General features: G+C 43.8%; 1 protein-coding gene across 1 annotated transcript in view; it reads left to right on the top strand.

Moving 5' to 3' along the window:
• Positions 1-41: 41 nt before the first annotated feature.
• LOC135471224 (polycystin-1-like) overlaps positions 42-11,877 on the top strand; it is a 28,940-nt gene continuing 17,104 nt past the window's right edge. Inside the window, 9 exon segments of the mRNA XM_064750391.1 lie at positions 42-4,952; positions 5,201-5,365; positions 5,775-6,451; positions 6,898-7,207; positions 7,450-8,489; positions 8,771-9,026; positions 10,291-10,486; positions 10,969-11,018; positions 11,020-11,271. Coding sequence (XP_064606461.1) covers positions 42-4,952; positions 5,201-5,365; positions 5,775-6,451; positions 6,898-7,207; positions 7,450-8,489; positions 8,771-9,026; positions 10,291-10,486; positions 10,969-11,018; positions 11,020-11,271 — 7,857 coding nt within the window.

Raw genomic sequence — 11,877 nt, 5'->3', positions numbered from 1 at the left:
CACCAGGTGCCATGTCTCGCCACCTGGTGAGGGATCAACGTATGAGGGTGGAGGAGGGGGATGTCCTGGCCTATCAACATGACTCTGCAACCTGGCCAGGCGTCCTCTGTCAGAATAACTCCACCTCCAGGTGGAGGCAGACCATGTTCAGCTGGAAATCTGTGGGCTGGGCAGTTGTAGGTGATGTGATCAGCGTGCCCACTACTCTGTCAGCGCAGGACAACCTGGTGTGTTACCTGCGTGCTAGGTTTTCCCCACCTTTCACAGTCCATGTGCCACAGTCTATGTCTTACCTGAGGCGTCCAGGTGCATACAGGTATAGTGTGGAGATTACAGGTGATGTTACGGCGAGGTCAGTCAACTGCCAGGTGACAGCTGAGGATCCTGTCAGTGGACTCACCCTGATCCAGCCAAGTATTGTGGGACCAGGGGTCAGCCCAGGGTCTGTAGGAACTGTACCTGTAGAGTGGAGAGTAGAGACAGACATTGTCATCAAGGTCTCTCACGGGTCCCATCTCTCTGCCTACTGGAGCCACATTGGTTTGAGTTTCCCGTTTACAGACTCCTGCCCCCTTAGATTGACCTCTCTAGCTGCGTGTTTCTCCAACAGCTCCTCAGCGGAAAAACCATTCTCTTCCATAAAGCTGAAGCTTGACACAAATAGCCCAGTCTCGAGCCTCACTGTGTCTGTGAGCAATAACATCAGTTCAGAGCAGCTCACTGTTGACCTGTCCAAAGCTTTCAGGATCCGTGGTCTACGTGTCAGCCTTCACCAAACTCAAGTCCATGTGTTAAGTGATGATGGCGACATTGTCGTTCCAGCCAGTGAGAAGGTTCGTTTTCGAGCAACTCTTATTCAGGGCTCTTCAGTGAAGTACAGGTGGAAGGTGAATGGAAATATTCAGCATACCAGCAGCCAAAGTAACAGGTTTACTCATATCTTCACTACTACAGGTGGACAGATTGTACAGGTGGATGCTTCTAATGTTCTGAGTAAAGAGATGAATCAGCTCCACATCATAACAGTTCAGCCCGCAAAGTTCCATGATGCTAGGTTCTCAAAGTTTGCGGACTTCATTGAGAAGAGCACACAGGCAGAGATGACCGTTGTTGTTGATGTTAGAGTGGGTGCAAATGTGACTGTTGTAAAGAAGGTGGGCGATGGTGTTGCTTTGACAGAGTCATTGATAACGAACGACACCAGCCTGGTTCAACATTTTAGTCAATTTTATACAACACCAGGTGTGTTTGAAGTTACTGTGACATTTTCTGACATTTTTCAGTCAGTGTCAACCTCCAGGAATCTCACCATTATTAACCCTATGTCAGGTGTTCTGGTCTCTGCTAAGGAAGACATACTACCTGTGTCCTTGAATGCACAGCTGCAACTAGTTGTCCCAGGACAGAACCTGGGTTACATCACTCACACATGGACATTTGGAGATGGGATTTCTATGAATTCTAGTGGAACCAATGCTCTGATACGGCACAAGTTCAGCTCAGCCGGCTCTTACACAGTTAGAGTGGTTGTGTCAAATGGTGTGAGATCTGTCCTGGAATCTTTAAACATCACAGTTGAGGAAGCAATTATAGGCTTATCTTTGAGTTATGATGGCCCTAAATCAAGTCAGTCTGTGGTGTACTTCACCCTGGAAATGCAAAGCGGGAGTGACGTTAGATTTAGCATTAATACAGGGGATGGGACAGTGTACAACTTAACAATGCTCACCTTTAATCACCAGTTCTCAGGGCCAGGTGTCTATAATGTAACTGTGTCAGCCTGGAATCAGGTGAGTTCAGCCTCCACTGCCCTGCTGGTGTATGCGATGGGAGCAGATATGTTGGAGGTTGTGTCTGTACAAACCCCAGGATGTACAGCTTTAGGAAGCAGCGTCAACCTAACAGCTGAAGTGATCAACACTGTCCCAGTCCCTCTGTTTTACACCTGGATATTCGGTGATCAAACAACCCAGCTGACTCAGGACAAAGACACTGTCACTCACCTGTACGGCACGCCAGGTGTCTTTACTGTTCAGGTGTATGTTAACAATACTGTTAAGACAAAGTCTGCATCAGCTGAAGTTTGTATTCAGGAGGAGATAACTGCACTCAGCTTATCCAGACTTAGCCCCTTGGCTCTCAGACATGATGGCCAGGTTACAGGTAGGGTATCAGCAAGTGTTGGGACTGGATCTAACATCACCTACAGCTGGCAGGCGACAACTGACCCCTCAGGGAGTATTGTGGGTGTGCCATGTAACCAGTGTGAGGATGTCTACTCCTTCACCTTTGATTTACCTGGGGAATATGAGATCTTGGTGACGGCCTCTAATAACATCAGCTCCTTGACAGCAAAGACTAGAGTCAGAGTCCAGGAAATCATTGAGGGTGTCTTGTTAAGCTGTCAGAACTGTAAAGACATTGTTTACTTAGGCAGCACCGGCTCTGCTACGCAGGTGGAGCTAATTGCCAGTATTCTTCATGGGACCAGTGTGGAGTATTCGTGGACAGTTGATTCTGGCAGTCCTGTCATTTCTGTAGGTAACCAGTATACAGCTGTGTTGTCTGACGTCCGGTCCTACACAGCCGCAGTGGTTGTGTCCAATGATGTAAGTACCCTGAATGACTCCATCATTGTTCAGGTGCAGGAGGCCGTGACAGGCCTGCACATCGATGTCAGCACCACTGAGGTGGTCGTAGGTCAGCCAATAACCTTCCACGCTCTGTATTCCACCGGATCTGATCTGACCTTTAGTTGGTTTCTCTGCCAAGACTGTTTCAATGCCACATCTACAAGCCAGGCATACACTCATCAGTTTACACAGAGTGGCATCTATGATGTCTCCCTTGTGGCTTGGAATGGTGTCAATGAAGCTCTTGCTTCCCTGCGAGTGTATTGCATTGACACTATTTCTGATGTTGTTATGGAGAGCGATTTGACTGGGCCATTTGTACCAACAGGCGAGCTTGTAGAATTCAGCGCGTCCGTGAAGGAACAGGTGAAGGTTAACATCACCTGGGACATTGAGTTACACAATTTCCCAATCCTGACTCAGGCAGGATGGAACTGCTCTTATGACTTCCCAGTGGCAGGAATTTATACCATATTTCTGACTGCCACCAATCCTCTTTCAAGTGGAGGTACCTGTCTTACACTTACTGCTCAGGAAAAAATTCATGACTTTAAAATAGATGTTTTGAATCCAATACTTTCGACGGATGAAGAAGTTAATATTACTGTAACTAAGTCTGCAGGAACTGACATCCTGTATAAATGGAGCGTTATGAATGGCTCAGGAGAATGGAATTTACAATCATCTTCAGGGTTTATTGTTATTCAGCTGAGTGCTCCTGGACCACAGCAACTGAGGTGTGAGGCAGTGAACAATGTCAGCAGAGCTGTGGATTATGTAGATGTAACTGTCCAGGTTCCTATATCAGAGGTAGTCATTGACAATCCTGACCAACAAGTTATCCAATCCGAAAGCCAGTTGTTTTTTCAGGCAACAATTGGTAGGGGGAGCCATTTGTCATACCAATGGTTTCTCAATGACACAAGCAGAGAACTGTCTCAGGCTTCCCATTTCACTCATATGTTCCAGACAGCTGGAACCTTCCGGCTTATACTCCGAGTTCACAATGGCATAAGTGACATATCAGTATCAAAGACAATCATAGTGCAAGATGCAGTCAAGGATTTGGTTATTTTGACAAGTGCCAACATTGCAGAAACAGGACAGGCTGTGCATTTCAATGCTTCCATGTCTGCAGGGTCGTCTGTTAACTTTGTTTGGACATTTGGGGATAGAGGAAGCCCATTAACTTCAGCAGGTCACACAGTGACTCACAGGTACACGTTCCCTGATGTGTATACTATCCACCTTACAGCATCAAACAATGTGAGTTCAGAGACAAATATATTGACTTTACCTGTCCAGGATCGTGTGGAAAAGCTATACATGACAAACTGTTGTGGCCGGGTAGTTCCTGCACTGTCAGATCTAAATTTTACTGCAGCAGTAATGAAAGGAACCAATGTGACATACACCATAAAAGTTTTGGATTGGACAAGCAGTACCATCTGCCAGTCAGAAAGTAAACAACTTTCCTGTGTCTTTCCAAGATCTGGTGTTTTTACTTTGAAAGTTTCTGCTCACAACAATGTCAGTGATGATAAGCGACTTTATGTTGTCAATGTAGAGACACCTCTAGAAAACATTGACGTTCAGCCAGATGGGCCAGGGTGGGATTTCCTGTTCCAGAACCAACCAATCACATTCAAGGTCATAGGCCAAGGTGTGGGTGAGTCCCACTCCTTCGAGTGGCAGGTGAATGATTCTAGTCTTTTCACTATCGAGCCTAAGCTCAATTATGTCTTCTCTAATCAAGGTGTATTCCGCTTGAAGGTGAAAGTTTGGAACAGCATTAGCTCTGCAATATTCAACACAACGTCTATCATCCACAAATTCATGTGTGAAATGCCCATTGTGGACAGGGTTGGACAACCCAACAGGATTTCCACTCCTTCTAGGGCCGTGGAGTTTGAGGCTGTTGTAGATTCCAGAGGGTGTTTGTATTACGCAGCTGTTCACCAATGGCAGGTGTATACAGGGCTATGTCAGGGTACACCTTCCTCACAGGCTTACCTGCCTTCATCTGTGTATACTAGAGGACTTCTGTTAAGGATCCCGAGACAAGTGCTATCAGCAGATATATACTGTGTCCAGTTTACCAGTGGTTACAAACAAACTGTGGTCAAACAGAAGCTTAGCTATACCCTCACCTTGCGACCCTCCCCCTTTGTGGCCATCATCAAAGGAGGCAGTGAGGTTGTGTTACCTGGCAGTCAGCCCGTTACCCTGGATGGCTCTATGTCCTATGATCCAGATGTTCAGGAAGGCAAGAGATCTCACATGATGTACACCTGGAACTGCTCCTCTGTCTCCCTTCAGGTAAGCTGTGTCATACAAATCTCTATTAATTTCAAACAGTTTATTCTGTATGGAGGTGAAATTTGAACTATTAATTACTTAATGTATATTCGGGAAGATTTTCTGTCGTGTGCATTTGTTTATAAACTAAATTACAGGTACAAACAATTCATTACAGATCTTTTTAAGGTATTTTAATGTAATGTGAATTTGACTGTGTTAAGTGCGTAAATTCAGTTATGCATGTGATAATTTGTTGTTATCACCAGACTGGCACTGTGGAAAAGAATTGCTTTCCGCAGACAAGAGGAAAGCGTATCGAGTTGGATGAAAGCCTATTTCTCCTGGATAGAGTCTATACTATCACACTGACAGTGTCTTTGTTCAACTGTGTTCCTGGCAGTGACTGCCGTGTGGCACATGCTCAACAGAAGGTAATCTAAAGAAGTCATTTCATAGCAAAACATGAGAATCACACAGGAAAATGCCTTTGCTTGCACTGCCATTTTTCAATTAATCAGGTGGAAATTTACTTCAATTTTCAACAAAGGCTAATTTTGATTCTATGCTGTAATACTGTTTATAAGGATAAATTCTATGAGAGACATAGATGCAGTTTTCTGTGTTGATTATTGGGCACAGGGAAGGTCTTTTAGGTGTCTTTGTGAGGTAACGTTAATTTATTTATTCACCTATATGACAGCATTATGGTGGAAGGAAACTGCACAGGGCCTGGGGAAACCCATGACCATCCATAGGCTGGCAGTGCACATGTAATAATTCTGTGGAATGTTTTAGATGATTATCTATTTGCTGACGTTTATATTTGTCATGTTTTGACAGATTGAGATTAGCCCTGATCCCGTCCCGACTGTCAGCATTGACTGTTTGTCATGTCGAGCCACGAACAGTTTCCAAATCAGTCCTAGTCAGCATGTGGCCTTACGGGGCCAGTGTACAGACTGTCACAGAGCAGACAACGTGCAATATTTGTGGACAGCGATGTATGGGGATAACAACCAATCAGTCGCCAGGAAATCCTTGGTGCTAAACTCTTCTACCACAACAACAGGTGCTAACGTATCAGACCTTGTGATTCGTAGAGGTGTTCTGAAGGACATCCATTCTTACACCTTCCAACTGGACGTAACCAAGTCTGTGGGATCCACACATCTGCGAGGTGAAGCTCGCCTCACTCTTGGCCCAAACCACCCCCCTGTAGGAGGAACATGCTCCTTATACCCGGCTCACCCTCACATTGTCCCCCTCGAGTCTGTGGTCACGGTGGAATGTCAGGGCTGGGGGGATCAGGACCCAGGCAAGTCTGCCATCCTGTACCGCGTGAGTGCTGAGAGACAGCTGGCCTCTGGGAAGATGGAACAGTGTGTGCTGTACCAGGGCACCATGAGGAACCAGAGTGTCTATGTGTCTAACTGGCCGGACAGTGTGGGTGGCAGCCCTGTCACCCTCAGGGTAGATGTACAAGATGAACAGGGAGCCTCTACCCTTGGACTCAAGAGGTATACATGTACATGGTGCAGATTTACAACTGTAACTTATCTATGTAAAACATCTGTACAGACAACTGAATCCATACTATGTAAAAGTACCATGTTAATTTAAATTGTTATCTTGAGTTGATTCATATGTAGGACTTTAAAGTTACTAGTATTATCTCATATGGTACTCTGGTGTCAGTGAGAAACAAGAAAAGTACTGCTCGACCTGATATTAGTAGATTAATGTGTGTATGACTGGGTGTGGCATTGTTACCTTGGCATGGCGAACCATTGAGACAGTACTACAAGAATGTCAGCCTTGTGTTCAGCCTGCTACAAGACAAATATTGCTGAAGTCACTGTTGAAATCATAATCATGAGACACATAGTGGTAGTGAGGTGAAGAACATTGAGTAATCTAGACAAGGCACTGGATTTCACTCGTTATGCTCATGTTTTATTCCCAGTCAAATCTGGTTGCTGTCCCCTCTGCTGAAGCCTAATGAGAGTTTGTCTGAACACATCACTACCCTAGCCTTGTCCCACCTGAGATGGCTGGTGAAACTGCACCGGCCCGTGGCCCTCCTCCAGTACTCTATAGCTGTTTTGATGGAGCTGAATCGGGCATCCATGCTAGCCTTACAGACGGGCTCCTCTGACACTGACACCCAGAGACGAGGAGAAGTGAGGGAGGCCATCACCACAGCCCTCAGTCACATTCCTATAGAAACCATGCAAGACATACAACAGGTGGCTTATGCTCTGAAACAAGTGTCTGTAAGTACAGCTTTCTCTGCCATTGTTTCATTAAAAGGCTCAGGCAGTTTAGTCAAGTATTGTGTTCAGAACTATGATACATGCATTTCAAAGGCGGAATGGTTTTTTCATATAAAAAATAGAGATCACGGTATAAGGGCACTATTGCAGGAACACTTGCAGATTATATGTTTGTAGATTTCGTGATCTGATGTTCAGAATTATTTTGTAATAAATTCAAACTGAATTGACTGTTCTCTCAGATGTACGAGAATGAGGTCCAGGGAGAGAGTAGTCACTCAATGATCCATTCCCTGATGAAGAGGGTTCTTGACAATGTCAAGGCCAAGGTGAAGCAGGGCCTGGATTGTGAGGACTTTGCTCCAGGTCATTTGCTGCTGGCTGTTTCCAATCTGGTGAGAGCGATGAACCTTCACAGCACTTCCTCAGTTCCCCAGGGTTCTGCTGCCGCAGCTCCCAGTATCAATCTGAAGGACTTCCAGTTGCCCTGGACAGATAATGACACATCTCAAGGTAGTGATGAGCTTCAACAGGCAGACCTAGTGACAGATGCTGTAGGCTTCACAGAGATGATCATGTCCACAGTTCTGCAGACACAGCTGCAGAGTGAGCAGCTGTCTGCTTTACACATGGGGGACATCCACCTGCTAGGGCAGCGGACTGTACCGGCGGCCATATGGAGAGAGCGGGGAACTGCTGGCTGTCAGTTCCTGCTCCCACCCTCTCTGCTGGCCCACCTACCTAATAATGAGGAAATCTTCCAGATAATGTTTGTCATGCCCGACAACCCCTTCCCATGGGGCTACCTGGACAACTTTACTATAACATCTCAGGTGCCGTCTCTGACCTTCCAGTACAGTAATGGCTCTCTGATACCCGTCAGGAGTCTGCCTGAGGGGGAAGAGATCCAAGTTTTGATGTATGGGAGAGGGGTAGCCCCTGAACAGGACGATAAAGACACATTTACCACAATGCTGGACACAAACTCTCAGTACTTAATGAACATGACTAATATCACCATAGAGCCTGGCAAGGCCACGAGAGTGCTGCTGGATACATCTTCAGTTAGTGAGACCACTAGGTCAGCTCTCCACGTTCAGGTACGCTTTTCCCTGCTGTCAGACCCCGGCTTGCACACTAACCTGTCTGTCAGCACCACTGTGTTCCTGGGGGTGGGGTATGAGGCATCAGAAAAGAGGTATGAAGAGAAAAAGGTACTGACTGAGGACATGATGGAAGATGAACAGGATCACCGCCAATTTACATTCTTTGTTGGAACGAGGTAAACATTATGTGTTGTTTTTGTCATCCATATGGTGAGCAGTATTTGTGGGTATAAGTATCCTGGTGTAAAAAATGCAGTAAAGAGAAGTGCAGATGGGTAGGGCAGAATTTTATTTCCTTGTTGTGGATCCATTTGAAACAACCATTTCTGTATGTTGGTGTCAGTAATGAATTTTATTTTTACGTTAAGAATTCTTGTCCAAACTATGAAACTGATAGATATATCAAATTGTACACAACACCATGCTGAAAAACAGGCAATTTTCATGTGTTTTCCAGCTCATTCCAGCCACAGTCTCACTACTCTCTGACTGTGTTGAACCCCTCTGAGGATGTCAGTATCGAGGTGTATGTCCATCTATATTTGTCCAGCTGTCAGTATTTTGACCCAGTCAGCCAGCACTGGGAGAGTAAGGGGTGTGTGGTAGGCGACAGGTCTACCCCCATAGTTACAGTCTGTATGTGCAACCATCTCACCTCCTTTGGAGCGAGTGCCCTTGTGCCTCCTAATGCCATAGACTTTGCAGATCTAGCGGTATGTATACAAGTGATATGTATATATATACAGAAAGTAATATTAAAATTCCCTGGGAAGAAAGCAAAAACTGCAGACAGAATCGTGTAGAAAGTTTTTATTATTATTTTTTCTTTATTATTGTGTATGCATGTATATAGAAGACAAAATACTCAGCCCTTTCATTCTGACTACTATTAAAGTTTCTTTCTGCAGACATACATGAAATTCCAAGGACAATGGTCTGTGTGAATGTTTTTTTTTTGTCAGCTCAATTTCATGCTTTCTACACATACTACACATTTTGGTTTGAATTTGACCTTTGCCAAACAAATGGCTTCATCATCAAATGTTTTAGGAGTACTAAAAGTGCAGTGCATTATTCAGTTTTATTTCTAAAAATCTGGTCATTTTTATACCCCCCTCAACAAAGATAAATGGTGGTGGGGGGAGGGGGTATACTGGAATCACTGTCTGTCTGTCTGTCTGTCTGTCTGTCTGTAGGCACAATCTTGTCCATACATTTCCTCCCAAACTACTGTGCCAATTTTGATGAAAGTTAGTATACATCCTGCCTATTATCTGAACTTGTATATGCATAAGTTTTATCACAATTAGGACTTCATGTAGCATTTTTTGGGCTGTAATCATATTTTGTCCATGCATCTCCTCCCAAACTACATCGCCGATTTTGATGAAAGGTACCATACATCTTGCCTATCATCTGAACTTGTGCATGCTTAAGCTGAAAGGCAAGTTGTGATTGGTTTCATAATTACCCCCATTTAGGACTTAGTAATGCTTTTCCAATCTATTCAGATTTTGTCCATGCAACTCTTCCTAAAGTACTGTTTCCATGAATCTTTATAGCATACATCTTCCGTATAATCTGAACTTGTGAATGCTTAATTTTAATTACAATCGGGTAATTATTGTCATAATTATTCCCGTTAATGGAACTTAGTGCTCTAATAGATTTTCATGTATACTGTTTACTCTTATGATTAAATTGCTACGCCTCTGTATTCAAACTGAATGCACCAGTAGTGCAATCAGTGCACGCCACAAATTGTCCATGAAACAGTCTATATGAAGCCAGACTAATCAACATGAGGTCCTGGGATTTCTTTTAAGGTTTTTTTTCTTAGTTTTATTTCTTTTATTTTTGGAAATGATAGGGATGGAAATGATGGGGGGTATTTCCAATATCTGGATTCTAGACATTTCTTTTGCCACTGTTGAAATATTTATTGAATGAATATTAATTTTTGGCTGGTATAAACAGAGACTAGATGTGGCAAACAATCCTGTGGCCCTGATCACTTGCAGCATCCTGCTGGCATCCTACATCCTTCTGGTAATCATCTGTAGACGGCAGGATCTCAAGGATCTAAAGCGAATCTCTAGGGTTCCTCTCTGTGGTATTGACGGAGCCTTCAAGTATGAGGTCACCGTGGTAACGGGACGTCAAATGAGTGCAGGTGTGTATGCTGAAAAGTGATGTTCCCGCATTGAATTACCTGATTATTCGTTTTAATTCATTTATTTGTGTGGACTTGTTAAGTACCTCTATTTAAAACAAAAACAGTATACAAAAACACATCCTGAAAAGATTGTGATTTAAAGTTATCTTGGAAAAATTCAGATGGCTCTTGCCTAGGGGCAATCAATGCATTTAGATACTCACAAGATTTTAGCATGTCTGGGCTTAAAGAATCCTTCTTGGATCTTGCAGCATTGTATTTATGACAGTCATGTACCATTGAAGAAATTATTAATTAGGGCTGAAAGACTGTGTAGAGTATTTTGTTGTCTGTAGAAGAACTGTGATTTCTACACCAATTTGTTGTTGTTATTTTATTAGAATTCAATGAAAGGACTATCATTTTTAATGTTATCACTTCATAATTTGTTGCTCACATCTTTCAGTGCTTTCATGCTGCCTGTGTTCTCTCCTGATCAGGTACCACAGCCCACATTGGTATAAAGCTGTACGGTGAGGAGGGAAGGAGTGGCAGTCCGTCATCTGTGTAAGCAGGGCGCATTTCAGCGCAACTGTCAGGACACATTCCTGGTGGCTCATGACACAAACCTGGGAAAGCTGTGGAAAGTTGTTATCTGGCATGACAATGCAGGCCTGTCCCCGTCCTGGTACCTGATTCAGGTAGTGGTTAGGGATCTGCAGACTGACCACAGGTACCTGTTCCTCGGGGAGTGCTGGCTCTCCCTGCAGCTTCACAATGGCTTCATACAGAAGGAGATGATCGTAAGCAGGTAAGCTCATTAAGAATTAGGTGAATGCTTTTGACAGTATTATAGAATTTATCTGTCTGTCCATGATATAGCTTAAACAACTTAAGTGATATTATACAAGAATTCATGTGTATGGTACAGTACTGTTTAATAATACATGCATTCGTTAAATTTAGAAAACGTACTACATGTACCTTTATTAAATACATGTATGTATGTTTAGTTTTTAGCTCTCCTGTATGAGGTATTGTGAGAGGAGGAAAAAGTCTCAGTGTCAGTGTTGGTGCTTTTTTTAGCTCCTGCATAATCGACTCTCATACATGTATTAAAGGTTAAAGTGTCCAGATTTAGCTACACATCCTTAGTATAAAGGTTATAACCCGTGTAACAGTCTGTTACCAGGAGGGTCTCTGAGAAATGTAATTATGGACTTCAAATCCACGAAAAACAATAGATTTACTGCCCTATCCGAATCTCCAGCCGGCCACTCTCTAATCTCAGCAGATGACGTCATAGATGGCCAACCCAGGCCTAGCTGGGCTATATAGCCTGGGAACTCATATCAGAATGATTTCATTTTTGAGGTGGATTGTAGCTACACAGAAACAAATATACTGCT

Source organism: Liolophura sinensis, chromosome 1 (assembly GCF_032854445.1).
Source record: "Liolophura sinensis isolate JHLJ2023 chromosome 1, CUHK_Ljap_v2, whole genome shotgun sequence".
NCBI classification, from domain to species: domain Eukaryota; kingdom Metazoa; phylum Mollusca; class Polyplacophora; order Chitonida; family Chitonidae; genus Liolophura; species Liolophura sinensis.
Note: the sequence above shows the minus strand (reverse complement) of the source record. Positions and strands in the feature narration are given on the sequence as shown.